A 13,083-nucleotide genomic window follows, 5' to 3' on the forward strand; every position below is an offset into this window, starting at 1 on the left:
TTTTTAAACGGAACTTAGTACCAATGTCGTATCGACCTTGTAGCCTTTTCTGTTCAGACGATGATATCTTCCCTCTGCGAAAATTTGGAGATTGTTGCTGTAAGTGCTATCGAGCCAGTTTCCACTTTGACCCAAGGGAGTAATGAATCTATCGCCATCTGCATCGCTCATGGAAATGATTTGTCTGTATCCGACGCCATGTGAAGAATCCAAACCAGCCCTATCAGTCACTCTTGAGAAATTGATGCTATCGGTACCACCAGAAACATAGTGTCGTTTGTCACAAAAGCATCCAACAAATTGATTATGGAAAATTGGATGGAAATATGTGGTCGAGTGAATACCAACACCCCACGAAGGTATAACATCACTTCTAGAGAATATCTTTAAATCGATCACTGTTTGCTTGAATGCTTCTGTAGCAAACGCAAGACATGTTTGATTTTGTGATTTTGTGCAATTACCACTCTTTTTGAGAGCATTAAGGATGTAAATAGCATTAGAGTTTTCTACGTCAAGATCTGCTTTGGTGAGATCCCACAATTTTGTGTAGAACATTTCAAATAAACTGGCCTCTTTAGATCCAACTGTGAGATATCCATTCCATTGTTCTAACTTCTTTCTCCAAACTTCCTGATCAAAAGATAATATGCGGCTGTGATTTTTCATTGCTGATATGAATGGCTTAAAATCAACGAACAGCTTGGAGAAGGTGTCTAATTGAATGTCAGACATATCGGTGGTGTTCATGACAGAGGAATTTGTTTTGGCTCTCAGTAATTCTTCAATGCGTTCAAACCTATACTTTGTAGCTACATCTCCACCCAAATAATAAGGATATCCAGGAGGTTCATTCATTGCATTGGCAGCAATAACATAGTGTCTATCTTTCGGATTGCAAACGAAAGGTAAATCTTGGTAAGGAATATAACCCAAGTAGTCATAGGTTCCATTACCAGATACAGGGAACTGCCCACTGTGACCATATTTACGTATAGGAATTCTTCCAACAACTTGACTACAAATATTGTTCTCCTTATCAGCGTAAATATAATTCATTGGTGGTGAAACAAAACTGCTCATAGTATTGTAGAATCCCCACCAAGAGTTTTGATACATAGCTCCAATTACTGCATTGAGAGTGGTATCATCTTTCGCAAGGCCAACCCATTTCATCGCTAATGGTTCTGCGCTTTCAAGTTTGTACAGTGGATTCACTACTGGGCCGTAAATACCCTCCTTTACAAAGAGTGTGACTCTTTGAGTATTATCTAAGTGAATTTCCTCTTGGAAAATATCATATCTCATTTCAGTTCCATTCACTATGTATGTGCTTTCAGATGTTTCATGCATGACATATAAATCTTGAACGTCACTTCCTGATGAAGTAATTCCCCATGAGGTATTTGTGGTACGACCAACAAATACTCCTGGAACAAGTGGATATGCAGAGCCAATTACGTTCAAACCGCTCTCATCTGAAACTAAATGGAACATTAGGAAAGGAAGAGGAGAAGTTAATGTCATGTGTGGATCATTAGCTAGCATTGGCTTTCCGCTTTTAGTTTTGTTTCCACTTACTGCCCAGGCGTTGGAAGCGAAATACGATTCATATTGCTTCTTATTGAAAACGCTTTGAATACTCTTATAAATCATAGGTTGTTTCAATTCCAATTTTGAAAGAATTTGTGAAAAAAGATCACTTGCAGAAGTTCGGTATTGACTTTTAAGCCCATTTTCTTCTTCGGGTTCATTATCACCCTCTTCATCTTCCACTGGTTTAGTGTTCGTTCTAGGAATATAAGCGCCGTCATTGTTATTGTGTCTGTCATAGAGGTATTCAATTTGTTCATCTGACATCGAAGTCAAATTCAAATCAGATGCCTTAAATTGAGAAGGCCAATTTCGAGGATACACTGGAAAGAACTCCATCACTTCTGGAACTGTAAAATTCCTTCTCAGCGCTGAAAATCTCATTTGTTCCATGAAAGCATTTGTAGAGTAGTCGAGAGAATTCAACTTCCAAAACAATAATGCATCAACAGGTTCAAATACATGGATAGTTTTTTTCTTATAGAAGAGTCTGTACTCGGGAGGAAGTTTTGGATTACTGTTGATATAACTATTCACACCATCAAAGAAAGCATGCAACGTCTTGTTAGTTCTTTCATCCATGTACATTAAATTCTTTTTGGCAGATCTCAATAAACCTAACGTTCTACTCCAAACATCAATTTCTAGAGCATCCTCACCAACCAGAGCGGAAAGCGTTCCTTGTCCCATTCTTCTTAAAACTTCCATTTGGAATAGTCTCGCTTTTGCGGTCATAACACCCTGTGCAAAAAATACGTCATAATCTGTTTTTCCATGAATGTGTAAAACCTGAGATGCCTTTTCTTTTTCAATTGTCACTCGACTTCGAAGCGACGTGTATGTCTCATTTCCGCTAAATGAGGCCAATGTTAAATAACCAGCATAAATTAATCCAGAAAATACTCCAACATAAACTAGAGTCAACAAAATTAATAAACAAATTGATACCAAAACGGTAGCGTTTTGAAATTTCAGAATCAATTTGTCTCTTGCAGGATTATCAGAATATTTCAATTTCAAATCTTCGTCAGATGCAGCTTCACCATGGTGTTGTTGATACCATTCATTCAATTTAAAAGCAACAATGCTGCAACATATTAAAATTGTTGCTTCAAACAAGCTCACCACAATAAATTCAACACTTCCACACACGAACAGCAAATGATTGTGCTTGTAGAAAATAAGGAATGATAAAATGATAGTGAGAATAGCAATAAAGGTCAACAAAATAGCACTTCCAATGATAAAACATTTTGTGTGATACCAACGAATTTTACGGCGACGTTTTTTGGTTGTACTTCCATCTTCATTCACGTCAAGAAGTAGAGCTTTTTGGTCTTGTGGTGGATGCTCCACATCATCTTCATCTTGATGCTTTGCCATTGCTTCATGGATAGAAACTGGAATGAGCCAAGCTTTTCTAATCGACGACACTGAAGAAGGCTTTTCAGTAGACGAGGGAGGCAATGATGGTTCATAGGTTTTTGTGATTGGTGCATCGACTGTAGCAGTGTTGGTGTTGCTTGATGGATCAATTTCATTGGGCTGATGTGTTCGAAGGCTTACATATTGAGGTAATTGTTGTTGAGAAGAAGAGCCTTCCTCATCAATGTCGATAGTTTCCTCTCTATAGGTTCTTCTTGTTTTACCTGTTCGGGAAGAGGGTGTTGTTGCTGAGGTGGTGGTTGTCAAAGTTACGTTGTCGTTGTTGGCTGTGTTGGAAGCATTAGAAGTATTCATTTCAGTATCCGATAATGGTGCCAAAGTTTCCCATTGACCGGCCATCATGGTCGTTATGGATGTTCTTCGATTCGATTCCTCCACAGCATCATCATCATTGTTTTCAAAAGAAAGAAAATTATTATTGTGTTCCACTTGTTTGAAAATGGCATCATCCTCCGAGTCATAGACCTCATCCTCTTCATCATGTTCAGAAATTCGGATGAGATTATCATCGGATGGTCCCACGAGGTCTTTCAAATCTGTTGTTTTGAAATCCAAAGGAACTCCACTTCCTGCAATATTGTTGGACAATAAATTAATTTGTGAGCCCACTTGCTGCAAAAGATCACGACCCACTTCACGAGAGGCATTGGCCACGGCCTTGAATTGTGAAGACATTTTTTTTATGGCTACCGAACCATATTTGTAAAGAGGATTTTGTTTGGAAAAAAAAAGTATTTCGGTTCATGAGAATTTACTCATTCCACTTGAAATAGATGTTGCAAGAATCGAAGGGTAGAATTTAATCTCAACAGAAAACCATTTTTTCACATCCCTGTCTGTTTATTGGTAGTGCTACTATTCTTTTCGCACGTCTCTTGTCAAACATTTTGACATTTCAACAAATTAAAAAATGCAAACATCAGTACCATCTAACAAACCATCTCTTCAATTTCGTTTTTCTCCACCAATACTCACCCTACTTGTCATGCTCGGAATGTTTCTTCACGGATTCATCTCCTTCTATCCACACCTTGAATTTATTTCTGTTCTTCATTTACTCCATAATTATCAACATTGGATCCGATACGTCTTTTATTTCACCTTGTTTCTTCATGTGATTGAGGGCGGTGCTTGTATTTATCAATTGATCAATTTTAAAAACAAGTTAATGGCTCACCATTCAAAAGTCGTGAATTTGAGAAATTATGAAAAAATTTCATTCTTGTATGTGATTCAGACTTTGATTGTTGGATTTCCAACCTTTGAAGAGCTTCATGAGGAAATGAATCGACTCCTCCACGAAATAACTGGTCATCAAGATTAGATTGATTAAAAAATGATTTATTGTGACACAACACTCGAAAAGTTCTGCAAAAATTTGAATTTTTAAAATTTCTAGGAGATGGTGTCAATAATTCATAACAACTCAATTCCAGATCCAAATATACTCTCTATAATTCATGAATGTCTCTAATTAGGATTGGACCCATGTTTTTACAACTTGTTCCGAAAGCGTCCATGAAACAAAAGAGCTGAATGCTTCATGGCACCTCATTTCCTCCAGTTCTGAACTCAATTCGCCTCCTAGTGATGCAGAATAGGACCACTTGCCTTACGATTCACTTTGATGGTTCGTTTTCTTAGCAACGACTCGTTTTGTGGTCAAAAAACAGAAGGATTCCATTGGCCGTAGCTCTTGAATTTTTTACACAGCAGACCGAAAACTGTTACAATTATACAAATTGGTAATTACCGTTATTGGTCAAGACACTCAAACAACAAAAACAACAATAACCAATCCCCCACTTTAAGACGGTTACATTCTTTTGCTCTCAATCCAAGCACAGGCGCACTAAATATGCTGATCAGAGTCTCTAAAAAGCTCTACAATGTGGTCTCTGAGGTCGTTGTTGATACAAGCGAGACATAATCGTTCTGCACTCTCTACTTTTTCATACAGTCAACCACTCACTGGAAAGTACCTCAAAGAATATAAAAATTTAACAAATGTCCATTTATGGATCTTAAACAAAAAGCAACCAACCAAAGAGTTGGAACTCTTTATTGCTTGAGTACTCTTTAAAAACAAACACACACCGAATCATTCACACTCGCACACACAACCGTCATCACCCTCCATCTTTATCACCATGTATCCCCATCAACGCCCTCCTTCTCTTGATTCTAATTCTCCTCTCAGCCCCAATTTTTCGAATATGTCACCGAGTGCTCCAAGAACATTGGACAAGGTGCATTCAATGAGTGGCTGTTGGAACAATAATATTTTGTAGGTATCAATCATCAACGTTCGGATCATTTGAGGTTTAATCAAGTGACCCTCGGATATATATTTGAAAATAATTTAACATGTTTATTTCAGTTACCCATGCACTATGAAACTATTCGACAATTCGTGTGTTATTGACAAAATCAGAGTGATTAATAACGTTGATGTCGATGAATGGAAAGAAGTGGTCGCTACTTTATTGAATCACAACCATTCAAATTGGAATATTGTTGAACGATCGAGCAATAAGGTAAGTTCATTCTGATGCATTCAATGTTCTATTGTTCCATCTGATGTTTGTATCACCAACTCACAGATGATTCTTGCAAAAACCATTGAGGAAATACCTTTTGAAATTGTCATTAATCAATCCAGTTACACAATGGGAGAGCTGAGATACGAAAAGAATGGCCTTAAAATGTTTATCGATTTTGTGTTGTTCTATAAATTTAGTTAAAATAAAGGAATATTGTTTGCACTGAAAAGGACACTGTGACAGCACTGATTAAATTCTCACTCCTGTCATTGTAGGAGAGAACGTATTCACTTCTCTCCACATTTCAGACTCAGCCAAACTGATTACTGAATGATCTTCTAGCATTACAGGTGGCTGTGCTTCTTTCTTTGATATCATGCTAACAACTTTCTTTCCATCTAGCGAACGAACAGGTAAATTTGATCCTGATGGAACAACCAAGTTAGACAAAGGTACATCTCCTAATAATGAACGATCTTCAAGTCGCTTCTTGATCAAAATTAAGGGTTTTGCATATTTTTCATCCAACACATCCATCTCCCGAGAAAGAGTTTGAGCTAAAATACTAATTCCTTCTTCAGGATCTCCATAAGCCATACAAAGGCAGTACAAATATTCAATATATTGTTTTGGAGTAAAGAAGTCTGTGAGTTTTTTCATGGAGTCTCTGGCATTTTGTGCAAGTTTGGGAGCAATATTGTAATATTCTTTCCACAATGCTAACTGAGCTCCAATCAAGTTTGTGTACATCATAATTTTGGTTCGCATAAGAGACTCAAGTTTGGTTGCGTCAATGCATTGTACAGCAGAATGAATTTCAGTAATGAGAGGCCAATTCCAGTCCTCCATGGTGAATAATTCTTCGTATTGAACTATGGCAACCAGTGCAGCGTTTTGATGCTCTGAAGCAAATGAATAAAATCGAATACAGTCTGCAGGGTTTTTGTGCTCCACTGCAGGTGCCTGTGTAGAATAAAAAGTAGGAGGTTGGAATCCAGCTTTGATAAATAAATTCTCACGTTGTGGATGGAAAGGATCCATTTTCGAGATTATCTTTGCTGCTTCGGCTCTGTTTTTCACCTTTGACAATACCTCCGCAGCAATATCCCATTGCCCACATTGAGTACATGAGTTTGCAAATGACAAATATACAGCATCATTGGGATTCCTCATCAACAAAGATCTATACAGAGAATAAGCCAAAATACCTTCACACCCTTTCACAAGAAAATGCAGACACTTATCGATATCTCGTATTGATAAAAAAGAAGCAGCTGCCATGATTGGTTTAGCTTCCTTCATAAAGTTCTTAGCTTGTAACTCTGCAATCCTTCTCATCTCAATAGTTATTGGAACATTGTCATGATTTTCATCCTCTTTCGTACTGTCTTGTTTTGAGGGAGATGAAAATTTTGAAGGTTTTGGGTATCCTTCCTCAGAATCTCTTCTGGCAACGATTGATGCATCCGTAAGCTGATTCTTTCTGATGCAGAAGTTTAATAGCTTTTCAATCTCCCCTGTAGCAATGTAATATGGCATTACGTCTTCACTTTCATTGTCAGATAAAGTTTTAGCATATCTCGCACTTAAATCTCTCCAATATTCCAACGACACAGCGGGAGCAACGGCAATTGCTTTCTCCCACTCGCCAATTTCACACATAATCTCGCAATAATTCTTGATCTTACCAATTTTTAGGTATTGTTTTGCAGACTCTCGTAGTTGCTCAGCAGCCCTTTGTGAGGCATTTGAGCTCTTATTTTTGTACCTGCTCGATTCTAACTCCTTTGCCTTGCTATATACGGTTTCAGTTATGGTGTTGCAAAACAAAACATCAGACTTCAACGAGGACTTGTATTTTTTTCCTTGCGAAAAACTGTTTGCCAGTTCCCACAAATTCCGAGTTGTGTACGGAAAGTTAAAGAACTCGGAGAGGATAGTATATTTCTCCACATCTGTTTTTGCTTGAACCATGTTTGCATTCACAATTTTTGAGCCATGTCCTGAAAGTAACATGTCTGGAGCATTGTCATCGAAAGGGCTTGATGGAGCCCCAATAATGTTTGAAAGACTTTGATCTTGAATAGCCCTCACGTAGTATTTTCTTAAAAGTGGTTCAAGATCCCAGAATCTAATGGTTGTATCTCTTGAGGTAGATCCAAAAATAAATGGTCTTTCTGGGTGTGAGCTAATACCATATACATCTGCATGATGATCATTCGAAATTGCTAACTGTTTTTCTTTGCTTGCATCCCAAACTCTTATCGTTCCATCCCATGAGCCACTTAATATCACATTTGACAGCTCATGGTTCCAAGCCAAGGCTCTCACATAGTGTGTATGCCCTCTCAAGACTTTGCTAGATCCGTTATCATTATCCCATACTCTAATAGTCTTGTCATTAGATCCTGAAGCAAGTATGTTAGCAATGGTTGGGTGCCAAACAATGTTAAAAACTTCTGCGGTGTGACCTTTGAGAACTGATACTGGTTGTTCACCAGAGTTATTAATGTTAAAAACCCTAACAATGAAATCATGACAACCAGTAGCAATGATATTCTTGTTTTTTGGATGCCAGCAAACACCAAAAACTGGAGATGGGTGCTTATACTTTTTGACTATTTTTCCTTCATCACTAAATACATTGCTAAATTATATTTTCCATGATAAGATTTGTTGTCATTAACTCGAAATACATACCAATAAGTGTCCTTTGAGGATGTAGCTAGGAGAGAATGATCTATTGGATTCCAACTGATTCTATAAATGCAATCCTTATGAATTTCTGTTTGAAGCTTTGGAATTCTCTTTTGAGCATCCCAAATAATGACCAAGCCCGTATTAAACGCTCCTGCAATTTCTCTTTTTGTTGGATGCCATGCCAATCCATAAATAACTCCAGATTCGTGAGTCAAGTTTTCGACCACTTTCAATCTATGAGTATCCCAAAGGCGAATGCTGTGGTCAAATCCTGAAGTTGCGAAAATATCAGTATTAGCAGGGCAATAATCGCAGTCAAATATTGTTTCGGTATGAGATCCTGGAGTGATAAAATCAAATTGCTTTTTTGAAAGGTCATACAAACCAACAGCGCCATCCTTAAATGCACAAGCCATCTTTTGGCTTCCTGATAACATGACCAAATCTTGGAATCCACTATTTTTTCGTACCTGTTGTACTTTTAAAGCTGACGTTTGAGAAACATTCCAATATCTGATCACTCCTGTCCTGACGTCGGATGTAATGAAATTTCCTGGCTCATTCCTAACCCAAGAAACGGAACAAATGCCTGCGCCTGATTTATCGAATGTTTTAATCTTCATGTCCTCTGCTTCTTTGGCCTCTGTATCATAAAGCACTGATTGTCCATTTTCGTAACAACAAATCAGGTAATTGGTCGAGAGGGGATCCCATTGAAAATCTACAATTTTGTAATCAGATAATCTGAATCTGTGCACTGTTTTTCGTTTGATGACATCCACAAGAAAGAATTCAGCTCCACAGTTTACAAATAACATTCCAGGATTTCTTGCATTCAATCCAATCATTCTCACATCATCTCCGTTGAATACAGAAACTGCAAAATTGGAATCGTCGTTGAAATCCCAAACTTTGAGTGCTCCTTTCTTACTTCCGATAATAAGCTGATATTTGTCCGTATGGCTCCATTCAATACAATAAGGTTTGAATTGAATAGATTTAAGATCAACAACTTTGACAGTTTTTCCATCTGTAATGTCCCAAACTCTTAGAGTTTGGTCTAAACTGGAGGTTGCTATTAAATAAGGAGTGTGAGGTGAAGCAACAACTCCAGTAATGGCCATAGAATGACCTGTAAGAATTCTTTCTAATCTGAAGTCATTCAAGTTGTATACATAGATTGCAATTGTTGAACAATATATCAGACGACCATGGGTTACCGTTATGATTCTTTTGTACCAAAGTTGTGCTCCCGAAGGTATAAGCCCCTAATGGCGTTGAATAGGAATTATGAGTTCATTGTACAGAGAGAGAAGGTTTATGATCATCCAACACAGGAAACACGGTTCTACTACGTACGATTTGCTTCATGAAATTTTTTTGGAGTTCGGTCCCGCCAATTTCAATTACAACGGAACACAAATTCCGACATCACAATTATCTCAGCTGATTCTCATTGTATTTAAGACCAGGTGTGGATTTACCACAAATGGATCTTTCTCAACATTTAACACTCCGAAATGATGTCAACTACACCCAGTTGATTCATTATTTGTGAAGCTCTCAATCATTCCTTTCGAATGGAAAACGAACCAATAACCAGCTACTCGCACAGGATAGTTCATTCTTCAACAATTTGGGTAAATTCTGACGCGTTTCATTAGTGTGGCATCTCTCGGAGAAGACCAGCAGTTTGAATTTTCCATCCATATTGCTGAGGTAAATGGGCAACCTAGTGGGATCAAAATGACCATTGAGTCGTTCAGGCTTTGAGTTTACCTTTCTTCAAAGATTTGGAATGAAGCATTAATGATGTGTGTGTAATGTCCTCTCCGTAAGTTGTTCTTTTCATGTAATACAAACTGGCAGAATCAGATGACAATTAACACATGGCAACCAACAACTAAAACTCTCGATACTCGCAACAATGATCGAATGAAACCTGAATAATGTCGTCGTCTTGACTTTTGAGCTGACAAGTCTCTTTTTCGCGATCCTTGCTGATCATTTCACCAATAAATCCTTTGTTTTTCCCCTGTACCACCATACAAAGAGTTCCCTTATTTTTGGGAATTACAGTCTCAAGTGACGTCTCATACACATGTTCCAATATGACACCCGAGTCAAGCCTTAACGTACATTCATATTCTGTTGGTATGTCCATGATGACACCTTTCTGCAAATAATATTTTCCTTCGTGGATATATCTCACGTACAGATTTGGAAGTAGCCATGTGATCGGTTTCTTTGGTTGTTGCGCATGTGATAATTGTGATGCTGCTTGATTTTTCATTTCTCCAATCGAGAGTGATTTGCTTGATGAAATGGATCTTGTGGTGGTTTCTACTGCTTGCTTTTTGACATTTGTATCCTGTTTTTCCAGCTTGTCCTTTAGTTGCTTATTCTTGGGATCTAATTCTAACTGTCGATGCAAATTACTTCCAAGCCCTGCAAGGTGTGGCCTCGGTTGTGCTTCTATTGGTTCTACAATCTTGTTAGTTCTTCCGAATGGTTTTCCTTCTTGCCATCCCATTCCTTTCAGCATGGCAGCACCGAATCCCGAAACTGGCTTTTTCGGAACGAATTCTTCCTTGTCTCGCAAGAGTTTCTCGTCCTCCTCTCGTTTTGCGTGTTTGGCTTGAAAATAATTTCCTTTGCATGGAATGATGTCATCGTGCTTTCTTTTCAAATCGGATTTTCTCTCTTCTGCGGATGGCTCTTTTTGATGATCTTCAAAGATTGCTTTTTCATCCTGATGATCACTGTTCTTTTCTGTAGCATGGACTCGAAAGGATAGTTTATTGGAAGACATTTTTTGTTTGAATGCAAGACCATCATCTCCCTCTTTCTCACAACTAACGAAAAAAGAATTCTTCCTTCGTGTCGCCTGTTGCTTCTTCGCCGAGTGATGAAGAAAAGGAAAATCATGACCCAGCAATTGTGGATTCCGATCCATCTGCTCACCAACAAAATAATTCAAAACCTAACACAACTAGGCCTTCCAACATTCAAACACCTTCACACTTTCTATTTGAATCCAGTCTTCTTTCTCCAAAAAGTACAAATTCCTCCTCTCACCCTGTTCAGTACTCCACAGCGTTATTGATATTTAGAGCATGTGCTTGTGTTTGATCGCTTGCCACCAATTACGCTGTTCATGTTGTTGGTATTTTTGCTGTCACGGAGTTTCTGCTCTCAAACTTGCATTTTCGATTTTGGCATGTTTTCATCATTGCCATGTATCCAATAGGTTTCTTTTTATGGGTTCAACTATTGGCTGAGAGTCGTCTCATTGAATTATTTCCTTATTGTTTATCCAATTATTTCACACACCCCTACACATCCTCCATAGTTTACACCTTTGAATGCCTTTGGTCTTTATCGTGACTTTTTGCATGTTGTGCAAATTGAACAAGCTGAAATTAGTTAGACAACAAATGAATTCTTAAAAGAGTACTTCTGATCATATGCAAAACAATGCTGTGCTTGAATGAATCTTGGTTTCTTCAGCTGTTCGAAGGAAAAGAAAATATTATGCCTCAAAATAATTTCTAAATATTTGTAGACAAATATATATTTTCTCTACCCTTCACCTGAACAATCATTCTGACAATTGCCACAAAATCAGGTGAAGAAGAGATCTCGACATTTGAGATGACCTGATTCTAGAATTTTCCAGGGCCCATCTTCCCAAAAACATTAAATTTATCTGGATTCATCTCTCCACCCAAAGTTTTTGAAGGGGTTGTGTTTGACTAGGGGCCTGAAGTAATAAGGGAACAAACCCAAACCATTAGGTTCAAAATTTAAATAGCCTAAACGCAAAACGTCCAAAAAAAAGCTCAGCAAGAAAAGAAGCACACCAACAAAATCCGAATCATCATCTCTGATATCTAGAAGCCGAGAAATGAAGAAGATTAAGAAGAGCAGTTTGGAGGAGTCTGAAGAGGTGAAGAAATTGTTGGACAAGATTTCTCAGCATGATGATGCAAGTCCATTCAAATTTGCAACAAATGAAGAAGATAGGCTGTTCCACTCCCTGATTTCTATTGAGGTAAGCTTTTCAATGAATAATTGCAACCTGTGTCCGTCATCAAAACACGTAGAACGAAAATATTGACATTACAACAAATCCATTGTATGAGGAAATTTCAAACATTTTTCATGAACAATTAAACGTGGCCACTGAACAGAGCTCCTCTTGGATGGACTATTATTCCTTTATCAGCAAACTAAATAAGATTCTCACAAGTCAAGAAGATTCAAGATCAATGATTAATGAAGAAATATTTGCTCAATTGAAGGATATTCCATCTCAAAGAATAATGACTGTGTATAATGAATTTCTACAATCACAAAAGTCTCTTCCTGATAATGTTTGGGAATCCACTTTGATGGGAATGATTGTTAATATTCTTAATCACCAATTTAAATTTAGGAAAATCATTATTTTCGGAACGTATGTTGATACTAACTGTGTATTTTGCTCTTTTAACATTCATCTATCAAAACAAGTCAAGAAGCAGTCCAATATGTTGACTCATATGCTGTTAAAGGTACATCACTCAAGAACAAGGCAAGGCTTATTCCAGACGCGTTTGCTCAGATTCATATTTTTGAAGACCAACCTTTCGTGTTCTTTAAATGTGGAGGACAGAGAGCTGAAACATGGACACAAAGACCATTTTAAAATATATATTGAAATGAAAGGCATGCTTAAAGACTGTATGTCCATCCTTTTCAAAAAAAAAGCACATTCTTATAAAAATGCACAAAAGATCAAAGTTTACGGTTTACTAGT

At 37.6% G+C, this 13,083-nt stretch overlaps 6 protein-coding genes across 6 annotated transcripts; 3 read left to right on the forward strand and 3 right to left on the reverse strand.

The window, feature by feature from the left end:
- Positions 1–3: 3 nt before the first annotated feature.
- FDP41_002730 (uncharacterized protein) lies at positions 4–3,714 on the reverse strand (the record flags this gene model as incomplete). The annotated part of the gene is made up of 1 exon (XM_044705957.1): positions 4–3,714. One exon carries the CDS (start codon positions 3,712–3,714, stop codon positions 4–6), a length of 3,711 nt encoding a protein of 1,236 aa, XP_044562928.1.
- A 235-nt stretch (positions 3,715–3,949) lies between these two features.
- FDP41_002731 (uncharacterized protein) lies at positions 3,950–4,363 on the forward strand (the record flags this gene model as incomplete). The annotated part of the gene is made up of 1 exon (XM_044705958.1): positions 3,950–4,363. One exon carries the CDS (start codon positions 3,950–3,952, stop codon positions 4,361–4,363), a length of 414 nt encoding a protein of 137 aa, XP_044562929.1.
- An 826-nt stretch (positions 4,364–5,189) lies between these two features.
- Positions 5,190–5,783, forward strand: FDP41_002732 (uncharacterized protein; the record flags this gene model as incomplete). Its single annotated transcript, XM_044705959.1, has 3 exons — positions 5,190–5,326; positions 5,420–5,576; positions 5,643–5,783. The coding sequence occupies 3 exons, from the start codon at positions 5,190–5,192 to the stop codon at positions 5,781–5,783; spliced, it is 435 nt and encodes a 144-aa protein (XP_044562930.1).
- A 48-nt stretch (positions 5,784–5,831) lies between these two features.
- FDP41_002733 (uncharacterized protein) lies at positions 5,832–9,653 on the reverse strand (the record flags this gene model as incomplete). Its single annotated transcript, XM_044705960.1, has 3 exons — positions 5,832–8,229; positions 8,283–9,550; positions 9,642–9,653. 3 exons carry the CDS (start codon positions 9,651–9,653, stop codon positions 5,832–5,834), a joined length of 3,678 nt encoding a protein of 1,225 aa, XP_044562931.1.
- A 532-nt stretch (positions 9,654–10,185) lies between these two features.
- On the reverse strand, positions 10,186–11,094 carry FDP41_002734 (uncharacterized protein; the record flags this gene model as incomplete). The annotated part of the gene is made up of 1 exon (XM_044705961.1): positions 10,186–11,094. The coding sequence occupies one exon, from the start codon at positions 11,092–11,094 to the stop codon at positions 10,186–10,188; it is 909 nt and encodes a 302-aa protein (XP_044562932.1).
- A 1,095-nt stretch (positions 11,095–12,189) lies between these two features.
- FDP41_002735 (uncharacterized protein) lies at positions 12,190–12,972 on the forward strand (the record flags this gene model as incomplete). The annotated part of the gene is made up of 3 exons (XM_044705962.1): positions 12,190–12,336; positions 12,389–12,741; positions 12,798–12,972. The coding sequence occupies 3 exons, from the start codon at positions 12,190–12,192 to the stop codon at positions 12,970–12,972; spliced, it is 675 nt and encodes a 224-aa protein (XP_044562933.1).
- Positions 12,973–13,083: the final 111 nt, after the last annotated feature.

The sequence above is a fragment of the Naegleria fowleri genome, assembly GCF_008403515.1.
Source record: "Naegleria fowleri strain ATCC 30894 chromosome Unknown tig30, whole genome shotgun sequence".
Taxonomy (NCBI): Eukaryota; Heterolobosea; class Eutetramitea; order Acrasida; family Naegleriidae; genus Naegleria; species Naegleria fowleri.